The 20,088-nt window shown below is 47.0% G+C and overlaps 1 protein-coding gene across 32 annotated transcripts in view; it reads left to right on the top strand.

Annotated features, from left to right (window-relative positions):
• Positions 1–17,825, top strand: part of MAPK8IP3 (mitogen-activated protein kinase 8 interacting protein 3) — a 77,385-nt gene extending 59,560 nt beyond the window's left edge. For 20 of the 32 annotated variants that reach the window (XM_087734241.1, XM_087734237.1, XM_087734221.1 and 17 more), the window contains 16 exons: positions 526–685; positions 1,520–1,615; positions 3,023–3,184; positions 4,116–4,281; positions 4,746–4,931; positions 5,546–5,732; positions 6,520–6,642; positions 6,920–7,000; positions 7,546–7,613; positions 8,928–9,076; positions 9,936–10,107; positions 10,233–10,346; positions 11,758–11,796; positions 13,691–13,870; positions 14,152–14,295; positions 14,862–17,825. In XM_087734241.1, the coding sequence (XP_087590367.1) occupies positions 526–685; positions 1,520–1,615; positions 3,023–3,184; positions 4,116–4,281; positions 4,746–4,931; positions 5,546–5,732; positions 6,520–6,642; positions 6,920–7,000; positions 7,546–7,613; positions 8,928–9,076; positions 9,936–10,107; positions 10,233–10,346; positions 11,758–11,796; positions 13,691–13,870; positions 14,152–14,295; positions 14,862–14,983 (2,149 nt within the window). In that variant the 3' untranslated portion in view covers positions 14,984–17,825. The remainder of the gene's footprint in view (positions 1–525; positions 686–1,519; positions 1,616–3,022; positions 3,185–4,115; positions 4,282–4,745; positions 4,932–5,545; positions 5,733–6,519; positions 6,643–6,919; positions 7,001–7,545; positions 7,614–8,927; positions 9,077–9,935; positions 10,108–10,232; positions 10,347–11,757; positions 11,797–13,690; positions 13,871–14,151; positions 14,296–14,861) is intronic. The other 12 variants (XM_087734230.1, XM_087734225.1, XM_087734243.1 and 9 more) reach the window with 2 other exon arrangements.
• Positions 17,826–20,088: the final 2,263 nt, after the last annotated feature.

Raw genomic sequence — 20,088 nt, 5'->3', positions numbered from 1 at the left:
TATTAAAACATATCTTAAGAGCTCTCAGATCAATTTTTCTTTTAACCTTTGCCAGTGCAAAGCTGGAGTTGTTCTGTTGAAACCAGCAGTTTCAACAGCAGTTAGTGCAAATTTTCCTTGTCAGCAGAGAAAGCTTTAAAATGGACAGAAAAATAAATAGTTGACTATAATGAAGAAGGGAAGAACTCAAAATGTCTTCCTGATGGAGACATTAGATCAGTAAATTGTAAGAGCTAAGCAAAAATTGGTGTAATCTCGTAGATTGATAGGTCTTATGGAAGGTTGATTCCCTGTTTCTGAAGGGCTCTTGGAGCACTGAAGTGAAGACGACAATGATTTGGCCTGCCACATCGCTCAGGTAACAGGGAGTTAGAGATTAGGGATGCCTATGTCTGCTTCCTAACAGGGTTTTTCTCTCTCCCATTTCCTACATCTGTTGGCAAAGATGGATTTGGTTTGCTTTGTGTTTCCTCCCCCTGCTATGGCGACACTCCCTTAACCTTCAGCTTCTGTTTTTAACCATAGATTGAGAAGTAACGCTGTTGCTTCTCTCCTCAGTGACTGTACGTCCTCAGCACGTCGCGAGCAGAAACGGGAGCAGTACCGCCAGGTCCGGGAGCACGTGCGGAATGATGATGGGCGATTGCAGGCCTGCGGCTGGAGCCTCCCTGCTAAGTACAAACAGGTAGGGACCACTCTCCAGACAGGCTGAGGGGAAACCAGTGAAGACCTAACTCTCCGACTGGTAACCTTAGCCTTAGTCCTTAAAGATTTCATTTAGAGGTATCACATGCATGTTCTATTTGTATGATAATTGTAGGCACAGATTAAATCAGTCTCTTCTGTATCTCCACCAAAGTCAATGAAGGGGGCACTCTTCTGCATGAAGGTGCTGAAAGAACCTACCCTAAACCAAAAGTAATTATTCTTCTTTGTCCAGAGCACAGTACTTGTTTTTATTTCCTTTGTTGTTATAATTGGGCTTGAACATTAGATACTTCATTTATACTCTGAGAATTTTATCAGTTGTTTAGTATAAAAACCAAATGCAGTGCAGTTCAGTCCCACTTCTCCCCAGCAGTAACACAGAATCAAATGTCATCAGCCTCATTTGTTGGCCTATGACTCATTTCACTGGTCAAAGACCACCTGAAAGGAAGGAGTCTTGCACTGTGCCTTGAAAGTGGATGAGTTTCAGGCCATGGTGGAAGGGAATGCCAGCGTTCTGACTTCGTTGCAAGGAACATCTGTTAACAACCTTTTCTCTGTCAGCAGTGCAGCATATAGCCTCTGTTGACCATAACTGGGGCACCGTATCATGGTGAGAGAGGCAGTCACTTGGGTAGGCTGCTCCTAGCCTTATAGGGACTCTGTTTCATATAAGATGTGAGATGAAGCCTCAGCAGCACCCACCTCTGAGGCTAATAAGTTTGGTACTGCCATATCAGTTACATCTCTCTTACCATAGCCTGGTGTTTACAGCTTTGTACTGTCTTTTTCGTCTTCTCTTCCCCTACAGCTGAGTCCCAATGGTGGTCAGGAAGACACTCGCATGAAAAACGTCCCTGTGCCTGTATATTGTCGCCCACTAGTAGAGAAGGACCCAACCATGAAGGTATGTTGTGCCCAGGTGGCCAAGAAGGCCAACAGCATCCTGGCTTGTATCAGAAATAGTGTGGCCAGGAGGACTAGGGAAGTGATCGTCCCCCTCTACTCGGCGTTGGTGAGGCCGCACCTCAAATACTGTGTTCAGTTTTGGGCCCCTCACTACGAGAAGGACATTGAGGTGCTGGAGCGTGTCCAGAGGAGGGCAATGAAGCTGGTGAAGGATCTGGAGCACAAGTCTTGTGAGGAGCGGCTGAGGGAACTGGGGTTGTTTAGTCTGGAGAAAGGGAGGCTGAGGGGAGACCGTATCGCTCTCCACAACTGCCTGAAAGGAGGCTGTAGCGAGGTGGGGGTCGGTCTCTTCTCTCAAGTAACAAGCAATAGGATGAGAGGAAACGGCCTCAAGTTGTGCCAAGGGAGGCTGGATATTGGGAAAAACTTCTTCCCTGAAAGGGCTGTCAAGCCCTGGCCCAGGCTGCCCAGGGAAGTGGTTGAGTCCGATCCCTGGAGGGATTTAAAAGCCGGGGAGACGTGGTGCTTCGGGACATGGTTTAGTGGTGGAGTTGGCAGTGTTGGGTTAATGGCTGGACTTGATGATCTTAAAGGTCTTTTCCAACCTTAATGATTCTATGATTCTGTGATTCTGTATGTTGTCTCTGCATACCATTCCAGTCCAGAAAGGGTACATGGAATAAGCAAAGAATTTTGGTCGCTAAATGTGCAATTTTTACAACAATCTGTATTTTTTTTACATTATATAGTCCAAATTCTATCTATCTTCCCCTTCCTTTTTTTGAATGGTGGTTTCTAGTGTATGTGGGGAAAAGTACCTCTCTCTGTAAGGACATAATTCTCAGCTGATTCTGGTTGCCAGGTCCCATGCTTCTGTCTTACATCTTATGCTTTTTTCAGACAACTTACATAATATCAGCAACATTTTATGCTTCTAAGGCTTTTGCTAGGACTCCTTACGGTATAATATAAAACAATGTAAAAATTCATGAAAATGAGCAGGTGAAAGTAAAAATGCATTTCATCACTCTTTTTTAGATTCCACTGTTGACTGGGATTCACTGGTAACAGGCCAAAATTATCTAGAGCAGATCTTTGTGAAGCTATGTCTATCAAGACTAGAATATTTTGAGTAGAATTGCAGTTGAGAATAGATGGTCATCTCTCTGCAGGGAGCACATTTATCTGCTATAACTAGTTGCTTTGAAATAGGCAGTTTGTCATTAACTTACCTCCATAAAATCTGACCATGTTTTCTAGTAGAAATCAACAAGACCTTTTGTTTCCAACTAAATGTTTTAGGTGTTTGACATGTGTCCACAGTTTTCTACAAAGGTGCCTGAATTTCAAGAGACCCTGGAGCCTCCAGAATTCTTAGTTTAAGATTCCTGTCTCTGTTATTTAGCTGTGGTGTGCAGCTGGAGTCAATCTCACAGGATGGAGACCTTTGGAGCAGGAGCCTGGGAATGGGCAGAAACTGGATCCTGGACGTGATCCCCTCACCTGTGATAGGGAAGTGGAAGGCGAGAACAACAAAAGTAACCATACATCTCCTGAAAAGAAAAAGGTCAGAAAAGAAAACGGATTTTTTTTTTTTTTTGCCTCTGCTGTTTTTTCTCATTCCGTCCCTGACATGCCCCCTCTCTCAATACCTTTGTATTATGCTATGTAATGCTCTAACTTGTACTTCTGAGGCATCGTCTTGTGGGGCAGGGTTGTGGTATTTTGGCTTTTCAGTAACTTTCCGTGTGATTTGGGATAAATCATCTAGGATAAAATTTTCCAACTTCTGCTTTTGAAACATTTGGAATTTTGAAAAAAATCCTAATAATAAGGGTAATTAAGTGCTTGATGAGGTTGCTAGGAAGATTATGGAGCCCTCATCACTATAAATTAAAAAATAAACAAATAAATTCAGGCAAAGCTTTGTTAAAAAGAAGATAGACATAGCAGAATCCCTGAGTCCATTTGGTTCAGAAGTTGAAGCTCTTGAGACTTATTCCAGCTCTGTTTTTCAGTAGTCTTAAGTGTTGGGTTTTTTTAAGAACCAAGCTGTAATTTGCAGATAATAATAGAACGTTTTATCCTTTCTGGTTTGTGGGGTTTTTTCCACAGCTGTCTTACACTGCTGCTCTATAGTCTTCTGAGATCAGCTTCCTTAAGCTGGTAGGTTGAGTGCATCCCAGCTCTGTGGTGTTCTGTCTAAAGGGAATGTTCAGTGATGCATTAGTCAGACATCTCAGAAGAGAAATTAATGGCCAAACTCCTCTTACCCTAGGGAGCCAGATGGGCTCTTTGGCCAGTGTTCCAGATACTAGTGCAGCAACATGGACGAAGTTTGCATAGCTCATATTGTTTATTTGCGTCAGCTAGGAAGACACTTGGCTCTTTGAAGCCGGCATTGTGGCCTTTGCATGTGTGAATGTTGCCAAGCACTAATACACTCAGTCTGAGCTGAGAGGAGCACTGATTCTGCCCATGTGATTGCTCTCCTGAAGGCAAAGGAGCTCCATGAAATGGATGCCACATCCAGTCGTGTCTGGATCCTCACCAGTACGCTGTCAACAAGTAAAGTTGTAATTATTGATGCCAATCAGCCTGGCACAGTGGTGGACCAGTTCACTGTCTGCAATGCTCATGTGCTCTGTATCTCCAGCATCCCTGGTAAGTGGGGCCCAGGCACTGGCTGCGATCTGCACAGGGTCACCTGCTCCACTGAGGAGTGGCAAATGTAGCGTCCTCACTTCAGAACTAACCCTGAGACCGTACTGCATTCTGTAGTTGTCCCTCAAAACTGTAACTCAGATCTTGCCTTCTTGTAGTACCTTTCTGTGGAGATCCTTCACTGTTGAATGTTTAGAATGTGGTTCCTTTGGCATGTAAAGGATGGTTCTTGGGAGCGAGAGTGAACCTTGCCCATGTTTGGGAGGGCTCTGTAGCTGGTCTGGATGCTGATGCTAGGGATGAGGGGATTCGCCATGATGTTGACTGGTGCCATGGTGCGTCCCCAGGGTAGTGAACCCCGAGGGTCAGCATCTTCCATCCATATGGTTACTTCAGGAGTACTGCTACATTTAAATTAGCAGTGACAGCTAGATTTACGGGAGAATCTGTTCTTTGCCCTTCAGCGGCCAGTGAGAGTGATTATCCTCCAGGCGAGATCTTTCTGGAGGGAGATGTAAATCCTGAAGAGTCGTCTGGAACAGATGGTGTCTTGGCAGGAATCACTCTGGTGGGCTGTGCAACCCGCTGCAATGTGCCACGAAGCAACTGTTCCTCGCGTGGTGACACGCCTGTGCTGGACAAGGGACAGAGTGAGTTTTGGGGCATAAAATTGAATGGCAGTCCAATTATAGCTAGTCTCATATGAACTTATGGTCTTAAAGCTGCATCCTCCTGTCCCTGAGTTAAGTACTTCAGAGGCCTCAAGAAGTTTCTTAATGTGGTACAGGAAGACCAAAGACCCTTTTGGTACATTTCTCTTTAGAGCCCTCCTTTTCTCTCTGAGTGATCCACATCCTGCAGCCTGGTTGTGGGGGTCATATAGCAGAGTATTTTGGACAGGTGATAGGTTTGCCCTGCTACAGTTGCTTCTGTTCTCATTGCCTTCTCCTCTGAACCATACCTTCTTGTGAAGTCAGTTAAGCCCATATGAAAACCATAGTGATGCCCTTGCTGACTCCATACTGCAGTGGGCAGCCCTGGAGAACTTCTGATGTTTTGCTAGTCAAAGATTGTGCCTCACTTTAAAATAGCCTCTGTTCCCCATCCAAGCAGAAAACACTGGATGAGCTGCTGTCTGTGGTGCAGGCTCAGGGCTTGATTGAATTTGGCAAGGAAGGATAAACTGAAAAATTGACAGCCTGATTTCTGTATAGGTAACTTACCAGCTCATTCTCCAGTATGTCTCACACTCTTTGTCTTTTAGGTGAGGTGGCTGCTGTCTGCAATGGGAAGATCAACCAGTCCCAGTCTACTGAGGAGGCAACAGAAGCTACGGAGGTACCAGAGAACGGTACAAGCGAGGCAGAGCCTGCTCAGGCCCGGCCTGGGCCCCTCACGGAGCACGTGTTTACAGATCCAGTCCCTGCACCGGCACCTCTTAGGCAGAACGGGTAGGCAGTCTGGGACTAAAGTGTCAGTTCGGTTATTTACCGATCAGCTCTGTTTTCATAAGCTTTTTGATATGAGAACCAGCCTGATCTTCCAATAAAGTGTCAAACTTTTTTCAGTTTTGTGCCCAAATAGTATTACAGATGGGATGATAGGGAAAGAAACGAAAGGAAAATAAACGTGGTTTAGCCTGCAGCAGACTTTGTCAGCTGTTTAAGTGCAAATATTTGATCTCTCAGTATGAATTTAGACCTGCTGTTAAGACAGATCTTCCAAAGTACATGTACACTTAATGTTCTTACTGAAGGAGCTTATTGATTCATGTGTAAAAATGATGATTGATTTATTCTAGCAGCACCTCTAATGTGCTGTAAAAGATAATGAAGAAAGCATATTCACCACCCAAGACAGTTGAGTCCGATGTGATGGCCTGAGGAGCAAGGTGGAAGTCTTGGACAGAAATTGTTCCTAAATGACCGAGTTGTTCCAAGCTGTTTCTGTTGAAGTTCAAAATGAACGGAGAAAATATTGTTCATGTAATAGTACTACCAAACACTAAGTGAAGTTCTGTAGATTTGAAGTACTCGCTATTTGTATTGGTGGGGTAAAAAGGAGGTTTTGCAAATTGCAGATTCAGGAGTCAAGCAATTAAAAATCACTGAAGAGAAGGAAGCGATTTGGGTATACAATTGCCCTTATCTGCTTGTGAATGCCAGACTGTGAGCGTAGATGGGCATTCAGTGCATTGCTGTCACTAAAGCCTCTAACAATGTTCTTCTGCCTCTTCAGGGAGAATGGGCAGCTGAAGACAGAGTCAAGCACGACACTGCCAGATCAGGAGTTGAATGGGGATGCTGCTGGGACTTGCACCAGTGCTGCCCCCACCATGTGGCTGGGAGCACAGAATGGCTGGTAGGTTCCCCTGGGGCTGGCAGATCTCTCTGTCACCTCAATTCTCCTCTGGGCTCCACTTTTCGTGTCCTCACACCTTGAATTCACTTCTTGTTTCTGGAGTAGGTTTTCATTGCTCATTGTTGGTCTGAGCCCTCACTCATCGTAGGCACAGGGATTTATCCTCACCTTCTTACCTAACCTGTACCTTTCCTGTCAGAAGAAAAGACTCAAGCCTAGTCAGGCTGAAGGAGTGGGGCCTTGCTCCTAACCCTTCCCAATTTGTCCTTTCTCACAGGCTTTATGTGCACTCGGCTGTATCCAACTGGAAGAAGTGTCTGCACTCGATAAAGCTGAAGGACTCTGTACTGAGTCTAGTGTAAGTGTGCATGCTGAGGGACACTGAAGGAGAAGGTTCAGTGCCTAAGCAATATTTCAGATGGGAGTAGCAGCTCTTTGTCGGTCATCTTTTTCTTTGCTCTTCTAAGTGCATTGGTTTGTGAGGAAAGTTTCCCAAGTTTTTTGTTATTGGAAAGCCTCATACTGAGCCATGTTCCTGCTCAACTGCAGACCTGACTCAATTCAATGAACAAGATACTAAATGAGATTAGCAGTATCAGGAGGAAATAAGTGGGAAAGAGAAAAACAAAATTTCACTGGGATGTAAATTAGGTGGAATTTTTTGAAGTTGATGGAGTTTGTAGTGTGAAGGAGAAGTTAACCTCCTCAGGAAATTTATGAATGATCTTACTACAGCGAAGGTAAGAGGTATGACCCTCGGCCCTTGCAGGATGTCCCTGCAAGTGCTGAGCTGAATGGGAATTGTAGAGAGAACACAACGATGGTGTGTGTGGATGTCAGAAAGGATTTGTTAGTCCCTTACTTTACAGATTTTTGTAAATATTTACTTTCCTGTGATTTCAGGCATGTGAAAGGGAGAGTCCTTGTTGCTCTGGCAGATGGAACGCTAGCCATATTCCACCGGGGAGAAGGTAAGAATCAACATAATAAGAGAAAACCAAACTTGGCTGAAAGCGTAGCAATGGATTAAATGCTATTCTGAGTTGAGAAGGAAGGGTGCTGGCTTGCCAGAATACAAACATACAGTTAAAATGCATAGCTATTACACACATATAATCTTTATCCTAAAACATCTAAGGCATACTTTAACACCATTTCCTGAGCTTTTCTGAACAAAAACATGTGTACGTGCTGTGTAGCACATGCAGAGTAAGTCCAACACTTTCAGGAATACATATGCTGTGCAGTTGTTTGAGGCATGCTTAGTAAGTTTAATGCATTTGGGCCGTATTGGTGTTACTGTGCATTCACAAATCAACCTTAACAGGGCATGCACAGGGAGCTCCACGCAGCTCAGGCTGTACCTGAGCAGATCTCTGTGCAGCAGCAATAGGCCTGCTGCTTCCCAGAGAAATTGGACTCTGTGTTAAGTAGTGGAATTGATCACTGCGTACACAGCAGGCAGAGCTGGGATTCTCTGGAGTCTGGAAATTCCAAACAAATGGCACCTTTGCTTTACACTTGGTCAGTTTTTCTTGTTGCAAAAAAGAGATGTCTGAGTAATCTGAATTTGCTAACTGTAACTAATGTTTGCATATTAAGAACTTAGTTATTCATTGAGTAGCAGTTTATCCATCAAGCTGAAATACAGAGATTTCTCGTCTTATGCAATCTAAATTTTGATTCATCCTTTGTCATGAGTTCAAGTCTGACCATTGACACATAAAAATTGCTCCCATCAGAAACGGGATGAAGCTTCATGACATAGAGGCCACCTGTCTGTGAAGGACACAGTATCAGCGTGGTTAGTTAGAAAATAAGTGTGAGAGAAGGGAGATTGATTCCGTGTCCTGGATTTGACGCTTTGGGGAAATTATGTTGTCTGTCTGTGATATGAGGAAGCCTCACCACAAGGACTGTATGGTCCATTTCCTTTCTGTATAGTCTTGTTAGGCTGTCTTTCTTTTTCCCCTGCTGTTTTTGTTGTACTTGTTAGAGAAGCCCGTTCACTTCATTACAATAAAAGGATGTTTAAATTAGCCTGATTTGGAGAGCTTTCAGCCTGCCAAACTAAACTTTACTGTCATGTGTTTCGTAAGTATAAGGCTGTGCCTGAAGTAGTATTGTAGTAGTATTCATGGGAAGTTCACAGACATAAGCAAAATGAGCATTTGAGTATTCGCTAAGCCTGTATACCTAGATATACATGGAAAGGTAGATGATTCTATTGTATACTGACATGTCATGAAGGAGATGCATCTTTCCACACTTGTTTTTCACCTTAGATGGTCAGTGGGATCTCAGTAATTACCACTTAATGGACCTCGGTCACACTCACCATTCCATCCGCTGCATGGCTGTTGTATATGATAGAGTCTGGTGTGGCTACAAGAACAAAATCCATGTTATCCAGCCTAAGACAATGCAGATAGAGGTAAGAGAGCAAATGTGTGCGTATGCATGCACACGCTTGTGTTGTATTTATTCTTATAGTTGTTTTCTGCTGCAGTGTATGGAAATGCAGAACCTTTGTGTTGTCATTGCTGACTGTAGGACCCAAGCTGTCAATTTGAGTCATGTTATGACCCAGTCTACCAGGGGGGTATTTATTCCTTCCTCCCTTTGCAGAGCTTAAATATTTAGATAAGTCTAAACTGAGGACTTTCTTTGCCTTTACTAGTGAGTCTATGAGGCCACGTACTGTACAAATGTATGTGTGTGCTTTACAGCTACCCTTCATATATGGTCTAAGACTTCTCCATCTGTAGGCGTTGTGGCACAAAGGAAGAGTACAGTTAGCAAGCCCCAGTGATCCCACTTGCCTAATCAAAAAATGAGGTTTAGAGCCTTCTGGTTGAAATTCAGTACAGTGGTGTTGGTACAAACCTGTTTGACAGTGCTTGGGATAAATCTAATCAAAGGGAGAAGAAGTGCTGAATCTGAAGTTCACATCAGTGAGCCAAGGCAGTTTGATCTTTGGAATTTATACTGGAGTTGTGTGTTTTCCTTTTCTACCAAGCACATTGAAGGCTCTTGGTTTCTAAATGTTCTTGCTCCTGAAGTGGTGTGCAAAGACCATAATCTCTGCAGAGCTGTTATACAACTCATCATTTCAAGCAAGGGATTTTCTGTATACTGTTGTGAACTTCTGAGGTCAGCTGGTGTTAACACATTTTCTCCAAGAGCTTTGAAACCCAAATAAGTGATCTCAGTTGAGGAAAATGGAGTATATGTGTGTAGATAATTGCAAACCTTTTGTGAACTCACATTGGCCCACCTATTTGGCATTTCAGAAATCCTTTGATGCCCACCCTCGGCGGGAGAGTCAGGTGCGACAGCTGGCATGGATTGGAGATGGAGTATGGGTTTCTATCCGTCTGGACTCCACTCTGAGGCTTTACCATGCCCACAGCCATCAACATCTGCAAGATGTCGACATTGAGCCTTACGTCAGCAAGATGCTAGGTGAGGCAGTAGGGACTGTCAGTAAATGGTCTGTTGCTTACTGAGATGAGAGAGAAATCAAAATTCATTAGCAGACCTTGCCTGAAGTCATAACTGACTCTCCAATTCTTATGCATGCTTACTAGGCACTGGAAAGCTGGGCTTCTCATTCGTGCGGATTACAGCCCTGCTCATTGCTGGCAACCGCCTCTGGGTAGGGACAGGGAACGGTGTCGTCATCTCCATTCCATTGACTGAGAGTAAGTGATGTTTATTGGAGATACTTCTGCATCCCCTCCTAAAAAAGAACGCTTTTGCATGTTATTTCTGCAGCATGGCAGATGGCTCTGGCAGGCTAATGCTTTCTGGACATTTTTACTCTGAACCTGACATACCTTTGATGATAGCAGTGTTCAGAGAGAAGAGCCCTGAGTATGAGCAACCCTGAACTTGGTTTAACTCTTCCTTATTAAGGAATTAAGCGTTCGATTAAATGGATTTAACCTGTTTAAAACCAAATAGGTATTTGTTACTGTCCCTTTCAGTTCAGTTGAAGCCATTTTCTTCTTGGGGGACCTCTACCATCCGTACAGTTTTCTTTTTTTGAGTGTGACCTTGACAGAGTAAACTGATGTGAACTGATCCTGTAGCTACTGGAAAGCAGGAGAAACAAAGCTTTGGGACTTGTAGTAAGCCTCCAAAAGGAGGCCATGGGATGAGACGTCACCAGGAAGATCTCTCTGGAAATTTTGTTTTGGCATAGACATCTAAACGGCTCCATTACAGTATTTTCCAGAAACTGACCTTGGAAAAGCTTTGTTTACTCAAATTAGGGCTCAGCTTTATCAGTCAAGTAGAAATCTGTATCCTACACCAAATCCAACCTGGTGAGGAGACCCAGCAGTAGTAGTTAATAGGTGCATCTCTGGAGCTGGAAGTTTAGTTGAAGCTCTTAGTAATCCTGTTCTGTACCTGCCAGTCAGCATCTGATTTTGAAGGTCTGTTCCAGATTATAATGGGGGAGTAGGATTTGAGGCCAGTTGCAGTTGCTTTCAACAGACAGCAGCCAAATTTACATTTTCTCATCACTGCTGTAGGAAATCTGAGAAGCAGATGGCTCTTGTATAAGAGGAGCAAACCTGTTGTAATCCTCCTGGAAGTCACGGCTGAGATGGTCTCCTCTCAGGCTAGTGGAGCTGGATATGCCCAGGGCTGACACCAGGAAGCCAGTGACACAGTCGTCTTTGCGTATTGCAATCTCAGTCTCATTTCTGAATCTCTGTTTTAAAGCCCATTCTTTCTTGGGGCTGCTGTCCTAATTCTGAGTTAAGCTTGTTCCCTGCTGTAAACCAGTTGCATTATCCGTTGGTGTTTCTGTAAAAATGTGGTAAACAGTAAGGTCTCACTAGAAACTTCAGCAATGGATCCTTGTGACCATGGTCCCTCTCCCATCTCAGATATTACATTGTCCTTGTAAGATAAGAGCAAAGTGAGCAAGAATAGTGTTGGTATAAACCGATCCGAGCCTGTAGCTCCTGTTGCGGTTTCTCTAGATTTTGTACATTTCTGTTGCTCCCTGAATTTTCTCCCAGTAATTACCTTTTTCTTCTCTCCCGTCCTGCCTTTCTCTTCCCGTGCCCCTCTGTGTTCCCACTCCTTGCCTGTGCCTAGCTGTAGTCCTCCACCGAGGCCAACTCCTTGGGCTCCGGGGTAAGTTCATTGCCTCCTTCCTTCAGCTTTCACTCCTTTTGCACCCATTCACCTTTGCAGTCACTTTCCCACCCTTCCATCCTGCCATTCAGCTCTCTCCATCTGTTTTTCCTCATCACTCTTTCATTCTAAGTTGATCTGAGAAAAGTGACCAGAGACAGTAATGTAAATATCCTCATTTCCCACAGCTAAAAACACTTTCATCCATCCCATCACTCATTCCTCTTTTTTTTTTTTTTTTTTTTTTTTTTTGTGTGCGTCAAGAGCACTTCTTCATCAGTAGTTCCCGTAGGCCAGGTTTGAGATGGGGACTGTAAAGGTTCATTCAGTCAGAGAGTTCCAGGAAGTAGGAGTGGACTTTTCTTCCAAGGTCTTCCTTGGTCATCCTTGGTTTTCCAAGGATGCTTCTCTCATCTGTTCCAGGCCAATGGCAGCAGATGCTGTGGCACCTGGCCAGCTGCAAGTAATCAACCAAGACTTTTAATCAGAGGGGACTTTGATAAACATTAAGAATTGTTTCATTTTGTGCCAGTTAAGGCAGGGTCTGCGTTCAAATTTATGCTTACCTTATCCTCTGACCCTCTCCAGGGTCAGAAAGGAGTATTTTTTCCTCTTTGTAAGACATTTCTGTGGCTGTCCAGAAGCATTATCAACATGTGTCTCCTCCTTTTAAAGCATCTGATACTGGTTGCAGTAAGAAGCCAGATACTGAGTGGGAAGTGCTAGTACCAGCCCTGTCTGTCAATCGGATGAGCTCATCCAGTTATAGCTGCTCACAGCAAACCAAAGCACAGAGGTGCAGAGAGCCTTCGTCTTGGGGACCTTCCCCCTGCACACACTGATTCTCATTCTTCCATCAAAATATTTGTACTTGTCTCGCCATCCTGGCTTGAGCCTGATAGGTAAAAGTCTCGTTTGTCCAAGTCGCTTAGTAACCGAAATCCAGCCCAAGCCAAAATACAGAACTACAGACGATTAAGCAAGCAATTCAGTTCTCTCACAGAAAGTGAAAGCCTTCTGATTTTAGTGCTGTTTCTGTTTTACTGATGTGAGTGCATGCGGAAGGAAAGCATCTCCCGTCCTAAGCTCTGAGCACTGGTCTCTGTTCCTTGGTGAGTGGAAGCATTCACATTTTCAGAGCCTGGACATGAAGGATGCAGGCCCCTGAGCCCACCTTGAAATCCTTTGGAAACTGTGGATGGTGAACATCTTTCAGATGTTCATTGCTTGAGTAGCTGATCTTCTGGTGTCACGGCTAAATCAAGGACTAAGGAAGGACCTCACTCCACTGCTGTGACATTTACTGGGCTGAGAGGCCTTCACCAGACCAGAGGCTGCTTTCAGCAGCCGGTGTGCTCACGGCTTGGCATAAGCAAAGGACTTAACTTGGAAACTGAGCAACTTCACCAATCCAGAAAATAGCAGTAATTCTCCTCCAGGTGCCCTTAATGTCTCATGGGTACAGTGGACACCTTTGGACACCCTGCGGAGTGCAGAAGACCAAGGTTGATCCTAGGACAGTAGGTGATTTCTGGAGCCTGGACAGGATTGCTGCTGGTGAAGAGGCCTTCACTGGGACACCTCAGAGACCTTGTCTAGCTTGCCCTAGGGTCACTCCCCCTCCAGGGATGTGTGCCTCATTAGTAGCCAAACACTGGATTTGATGAGAAAATGTAGTTTGTTATCATGAGTGGATTGTTACCAGCTTAAGAGAGAGGGACTGTATAGTCTAGTGTGGTCTCCTCCATCACATCCTTTACACAAGACCTTTAAAGAGACCTGTGCCTTTAAAGGTTTTTTCCTTCATGGCTCACGAGTTTTCTCTTTGATTGAGTCCCTTCTGTAAGTGGGACTCAAAGCCATTGCTGACAATATTCCTCCTCCCTGTTCCCAGCCAACAAGACCTCTCCAACCTCTGGAGAGGGCAGCCGCTCTGGTGGGGTCATCCATGTGTACGGTGATGACAACAGTGACAAATCTGCCAGCAGCTTCATTCCCTACTGCTCCATGGCTCAGGCACAGCTCTGTTTCCACGGCCACCGTGATGCTGTCAAGTTCTTCGTCTCTGTGCCTGGTAAGGATGAGCACAGCCCTTCCTTGTGAGGGTCTTGTCCCGCTGTCCATTCTGCGGCAGGAGCTTGAGCTGATCTGCAGCAGACGGCTGTCCATGCTGTTTCTAGCGCTTGCAGATCACTGTGGCTCCGACATCAGTAGTTTAAACTGCAGTGACTTACAGATTTCACCAGCAGAAGGAATTGGCCTGCCCAATTGAGGCTCTGTGTGTGTGTGTGTGTGTGTGTGTGAACTGCGTGGGGGCTGAGCAGAGGCACCAACAGCACCTCTGTCCTCTCCCAGGCAATGTCCTAGCAACCCTGAATGGGAGTGTGTTGGACAGCCCTTCGGAGAACCCCAGCACAGCAGCCACAGAGACTGAGGGGCAAAAGCTGAAGAACGTCCTGGTGCTGAGTGGAGGAGAAGGGTACATCGATTTCCGGATCGGTAAGTGCCTGCGGTGGGAGGCATCTGGAACGGGAGGGGGTGTGGGGCCATGGTCACGGAGAGAGGGATCACTGCTGTGGGGAGCAAAATCTGAAAAGCAGTGCTCTCTGTTTCTCCTGCCTCTAGCTGTGAGGACAGATAGCATCCTTGCACAACACCAGGCTGCCAAACCCTGCCGCTGCCTGTGCCTGCAGTGCCACGCAGTCTGCGTTAACGGCCCTGGAAGGAATAAAACCATCTGTGCCACTGGCTCCAAACATTGCTGCCCCACTGTGGTCACCTGTGCTGCTCGAGGGCGCTCTGTGTTGTAAACATGGGCTTCCCCGAAAAGAAGGGTGGTGTTTCCTACTGCTGGAGGTGGTTTGTTCCATCCATATAGTCCTGCTTCAGAAAAGCATCATGTTGCTATAAATGTTCTCCAGACATAAAGGAAGGTCTCAGCTCATGCTGTCTGTTGTCAGACTGCTGAGACTGCAACAGGGATATTAGCCTCTTGGAAGCATTCCAGAGCAGTGCAATTTGGGATTTTCTTTCTTGCCTTTTTTACTCTCTGTTTTTCTCTTCAGGGGATGGAGAAGATGATGAGACAGAGGAGAATGCAGGAGATGCCACCCAGGTGAAGCCAGTACTTTCCAAGGCTGAAAGGAGCCACATTATTGTGTGGCAGGTATCATATATCCCTGAGTGAGAATTTCTCCTTTCCCACCAATGTAAGTGTCCCTCCTCCCGCCTGAATGCCAAGATGTACATACAGAACGCCTGCATTATACCTGCTGCTGGAAACCGACCCCAGACAACTGCAATGGCTCCTGCCTCAGACTGTGACCCCCTTCTAACCTCTGAACTTGCAGCTTTCATCTTGGGCCCGTGCGCTTTCTGCGTGGTTGGATTATTGTTCTGCTCTGGAGCTGGCATCTACAAGGAGAGAAATGGCAGTGCATCGATGAAGTGAAGCTTGGAGCTAGAACTGTGCAAGCCTTTGCCCAGCGCTCGGGAGCTGGCAGCTGGATGGGTGGTGGCTCAGGTTCTCCGGGAGGTTGCCTCACTCCCACCTGCATGAGAAGAAGTACGTCCCCCTGGCGTCCCCTGCCAAAGCAGTGATGGTGAATCACAACTTCTACAGCACCCTAGCAGAAATCCTTTCTAGTTCACCAGTGGACTCTCCACCTTATCCACCCTTAAGCACAGAATAATGTGCCACGGACTGAGAGCAGCCAGGTCCAAGCAACCCTCAGTAGACACCAGTGTCAGGGTTTGGGCAGCACTTCTGCTGCTTGGCTGGAGAAGGCAGCAGTGCCATTACTGTGGGGAACACATCCTCCATACTTGCAGATGGAAAGCTCCCTCCTCTGCTGCTGCTGTTGTCTCAGCAGTCGTTTGCTGGCTGACTGTGTGTCTCTGGAGAGGATTGTTTGGTAGCCTCAGATGGGAGACAGGTGTTTGATCGTGGAGGGCACAGGGCCTTTGGAAAAAAAGCAAACGGGTACTGGAACCTTGCTTTTTTAAGAGCAGAAAAGGGAGCAATACTTTTAACTCTCCCTTCCAAAAACGCCAGGCAGAAAACTCTTGAGTTCATTCTGAAAGGTTGCTATCTCTGCATAGCATTTGTTGGCTTTTAAAACGCAGGCGAGGGCAGATGATGTTGGTCCGCTGTAAATTCTGTATTAACACATTGAGATTACCTTGACTCATATGGCTGTGTCCCCATCCTGGGAACTGCTGGAGGAGGTGGCTGTTTTCCTTCACACTGTGGCTGTCGGTTAGGAAAGACTGCATAGGTGCAGTCAAGGTATAGAAAGGCTGTGTCTCACCTGAGGTCACACAGAAAAAGGAGTTGAGGCCATATCTCCTGACCTCTTTTACCTAACGTTGCGAGCACTGACTTTGTTACTAAGTAGTTTGAAAAGCTGGAAATTTCTTACTCCTGAAAAGAATTGACAACACCCGAGAAAAATTCTGATGGCCCTCCTTGTGTAAGCAGCGGTGGGGGATTGCAAATGGGCATCCCACTTACAAGAGAAGCAGCAAAACGTGGGGCCAGGGAGAGCGGTTTTGAGCTCCAGATGCAGAACGTGGCAGCTCCAGATGTAGAGGCAGTGGTTTGTCCTCCCTTTCCGACAGCGGAAGCAGTCCTGTCTCCACAAGGACAAGTTCTGTTTCCTTTGAATGCTCCCTCCTGGATGTGCACAACTAAAGCGAGTAGCAGTTGTTAGCGATGAATTTGGAAGTTCCCGGTGGTCATGTTGGTTCTTCCCTGAGCTGTGCAGCACTCCGGGGTTCACAGGGATGTCCTTGTGCGCCAGTGTGGCAGTATGGGGACAGCTGGGGGAAGCCTCCGTCTTCTGGGAGGTTCCCAGCTGTGTCCTGTCCTTGTTGCCACGGACCAGGCTGCCCCCAAGGCTTGTGCTCTAAAGCTACTCCTGTGCTGCAGGGATGCAGTATTCCCAGGGGAAGCTCTAGCACGTGGCACCGGTCCTGATGCAGCAGCACTGAAATGATTTTTGGACCCACAGTTCAGAAAAGGCTGGGGCAAGAGGACAGCTCTGGCGAACAGAGGCCTCGGCCACCAAAGTATGGAGCCACAGTGGTGCCCACGCTGCCTGTGAGCGGTGCTGGTGACTCGCGCACCCACACCACTTCACTGAGGTAGGAAACCAGCTGGACAGTGTCCGCCGGCCATGGGCACACCAGGCTCTGTGGCTGGCATTTGGCTAAGGGATGCTTGGAGCTGCTGCCTGCATGCAGGGGGACTTTTCACCAGGGACATTTCACCGGGGCACTGCTGACCGTGCCAGACTTCTCATTCACTTCCCCAGAATGCTTTCTGCTAGGAAGAGCTCTTTGGATCACGACACAGAGTGCATTAAAGTTAACAAGATCAACATTTAGACCACAGATTCCACAGACATGTAACAGTTCATCAGTTAGGGCCAGGTAAACTTCATAATTTGGGGTAATTGAAGGAAAAAAATAAAAAAGCCCTAGTAGGCCCAGTTCCTTCGCTCTATCGACTCTTCCATAGGAAAGTACAGAATTACAACGTTCTTACCTCTTACTGTTTGTTCTCTATCTGGTTTTAGCAGTCGAAGTGACAGTACTCGGTCTCCTGTCACCCACTGGGCCCTGGCAACATAAGGAAACTGGTCTGGGGCCTCTACCAACAGGTTCCTTTCCAGCTCAGTGCATGTTTTCCTCCAAGAGAAGCACACGTCTAAGAGGGGCAGCTACAGCTAAGTAGAACCAGGCTCTGCTGTCAGCTCCTGGGGGCGTTTGGTGGCTGCTGGGCAGCAAGGTGAGAACTGACTGGCTTCAACACACTTCCCTGTCATATCTCCACTGTGATGTATGTAAAGTATCTTGTATGTTACAAAAGGATTTTAAAAAGTGTCTTAAGGCCTGTAAACTCCGCTATTTGTTCTGAAGATGGCATTCTGTAAAGAGACTGCTGTATGAATACGTTCCCTTGCTTTGTCCCCTATGCTATCAAACAAACCATATCTGTTCTGTATGTAATAAATGTGTTAACATCAGCAAGCGCAGGGCGTCTTGTTCCTATAAAGGCCCTGGGATTTCTGCTCAGTCTCTGATAACAGCAAGACACTTAAAAGGGTGGGAACGGCAGCTCAGGCGTTCACTGTTGAGCAGTTTAGTGGCAAGAAATGAGATGTGGATTGCTCACTGGGTTAGAGCAGAAGGGGCTGGTCCTGCGAGCCACAGGGCAATCTGTAGCTTCTCCCAGCGTCAGAAATAAGAGGCGGAAAAGACAACCAGCCGTTCAGCTGCTGGCTAGCTGCGGCTGTCCTCGTGGTGTCCCCTTCGGGTGAGCTGCCAGGGTTAACACATCAGGCTCGGCTTTCAACACTCCATTTGCCAGTGTCCCCTGTCAGTACAGGGTGGTAATTCCCAAAGTCCCATAGGAATCGGTGACATTCAGCACTGCAGGAAGCGAGTTCCTGTTAGTCCCAGCGGCACATAGGCACATTCATATTTATTTTGTAGAACTGCACTAATTCAAGGGCTGTACAGAGCAATAATAGACAAGGGAGCCACCTCCTCCTGCCCTGAGCAGCTCCTGCCCTGAGCAGCTCCTGCCCTGAGCAGCTCCGTGACCAACACCTGCACTGTGGTCCTGTGCAGGCAGGGTGAGGTACAACAGGCAATGCCTCCTGGGTTACTAGAAGCACCTCAACACTGAGGTTTGGAAACAGGCCCCGGGACCTGTCCCGCACCCCTGCGGCTGCACCCCTCAATACGGCCAGGAGCAGTTTGAGCAAGGCACTGGGTGAAGTGCAGCCATGTCTGGCACCCACTTGGGTGGCGGAGGAAGGGGCTCACTACCGTCATCCTTCAGACAACTCCCCCCGTGCTGTTAAATGATCCAGGAGGTTAATGCACAGGTTTGAGGGTCCCGGCAGAGCTCCCAGCATGTTCTAGGCATTGGATCCAACACATGGCAAACTGGGGCTGTGCGGCTTTCCGGAAGGGAACCTTCACAATCAGACAAGGCTCTCGGGCTGCCCAGGGCGCTGTGCGAAGACACACTGCTTTTGCTTCTGGCTGGGCTCCCTGGGTGGACCCTGGTCGTGGGTCATTTCTTGCCTTGTCTGGGGCTGTTGGTGGACTCCATTAGCAGCGCTTGCCTCTGGCTCTGCCCACTGTGGTCAGCCTGTGTGGGCCTGTGCCCCGTCAGGGAGGGCACTGCCTGTGCTGGGGTTGTCTTCAGCTCTGGGCTGTGCAGGACAGAGGACTGGATTGTTCTGCTTGTCCCATCTAACTCAAAGCTACACCTCCTTTCCCACCTCGCTCGTCCTCGGTCTGCGTGCTGGTTCCATAGCACCTCAGTCATGGTAAGGATAAGGCACCAGCTCAGCCCAGCACCTGGCAGACACTCCAGATTTTCCCTCCCCTGGACTCCCCCATGGTTTCTGAAGCCAGAGAACCAGCCCTGGCACGTGCCCTGCGGCGCTCCTGCCGCAACGGAGGGACAAGAGCCCAACTCCTCCCAGCCTTCGCGCCTTGTCATAGGACCAGCTTTCAACTCGTGAGAAAAACCTTCCCTCTTATCCTATAGGAGCCTCCAGTGAGGAACCCCATGGAAGTCCAGGCAGCCGACGTCGATCCATTTGCTCCTGCTTGGTGATAGCCTTTTTCCTGCTGGCCGAGGCCACGTGTTCCCCTGTCCCACCCAGGCCTGCCACGTGCATTGGGCAGGGCAGGGATTCCAGTTTTTTGCTTTCCCTCAGTAAATCCCTTCAGGCTACTTGTGATTTCAGGATGCTGCAGTAAACGGAACACCACCTCTTGACTACCTACTACAGCAGACGAAAGAGCTAATGAGCTGTTTCTGCAGGGAGCTGACCTGTAGGGTTACAGACCAGAACAGCTCCTGTGCCCCCTCCTCCCAGACTAGACCCTCCCGACAGCTCCTGACGCAGCAGCAGAATCTGCAGCCACCGCAAGAAAAATGAAATGCTAAGAACTGCACTAAGGAGTTGCATTTTTGTAACGTTCACCACAACACGCTGCACTGGAACAGGTGGTAATTTGCGATTGGCTTCCAACCGTAAAAGCCAATCCTGTATACTTTGCATCACCAGAATGAAAATGATTTCTCCTATCTCCTGACAGCCATCTCTGGGAATGAGAGATGGATAGCTCTGGAAAAGCTTAGGATCCACAGTCAAGTTGTGTTCCTCCCATGGTGTTCGTTGCCACCATAGGTAAGTAACCCAGATGACTCTGCAGTGGTTAAGAGGAACCCAATGCTGTGCCTGTATTGGGTAAGCTAGTGAC

This window comes from Nipponia nippon, unplaced genomic scaffold (genome assembly GCF_047370975.1).
Source record: "Nipponia nippon isolate SJK-2023a ecotype South Korea unplaced genomic scaffold, ASM4737097v1 scaffold_5, whole genome shotgun sequence".
Lineage (NCBI taxonomy): Eukaryota > Metazoa > Chordata > Aves > Pelecaniformes > Threskiornithidae > Nipponia > Nipponia nippon.
The sequence above is the reverse complement of the archived record's forward strand: the minus strand, read 5'-3'. Positions and strand labels throughout refer to the sequence as shown.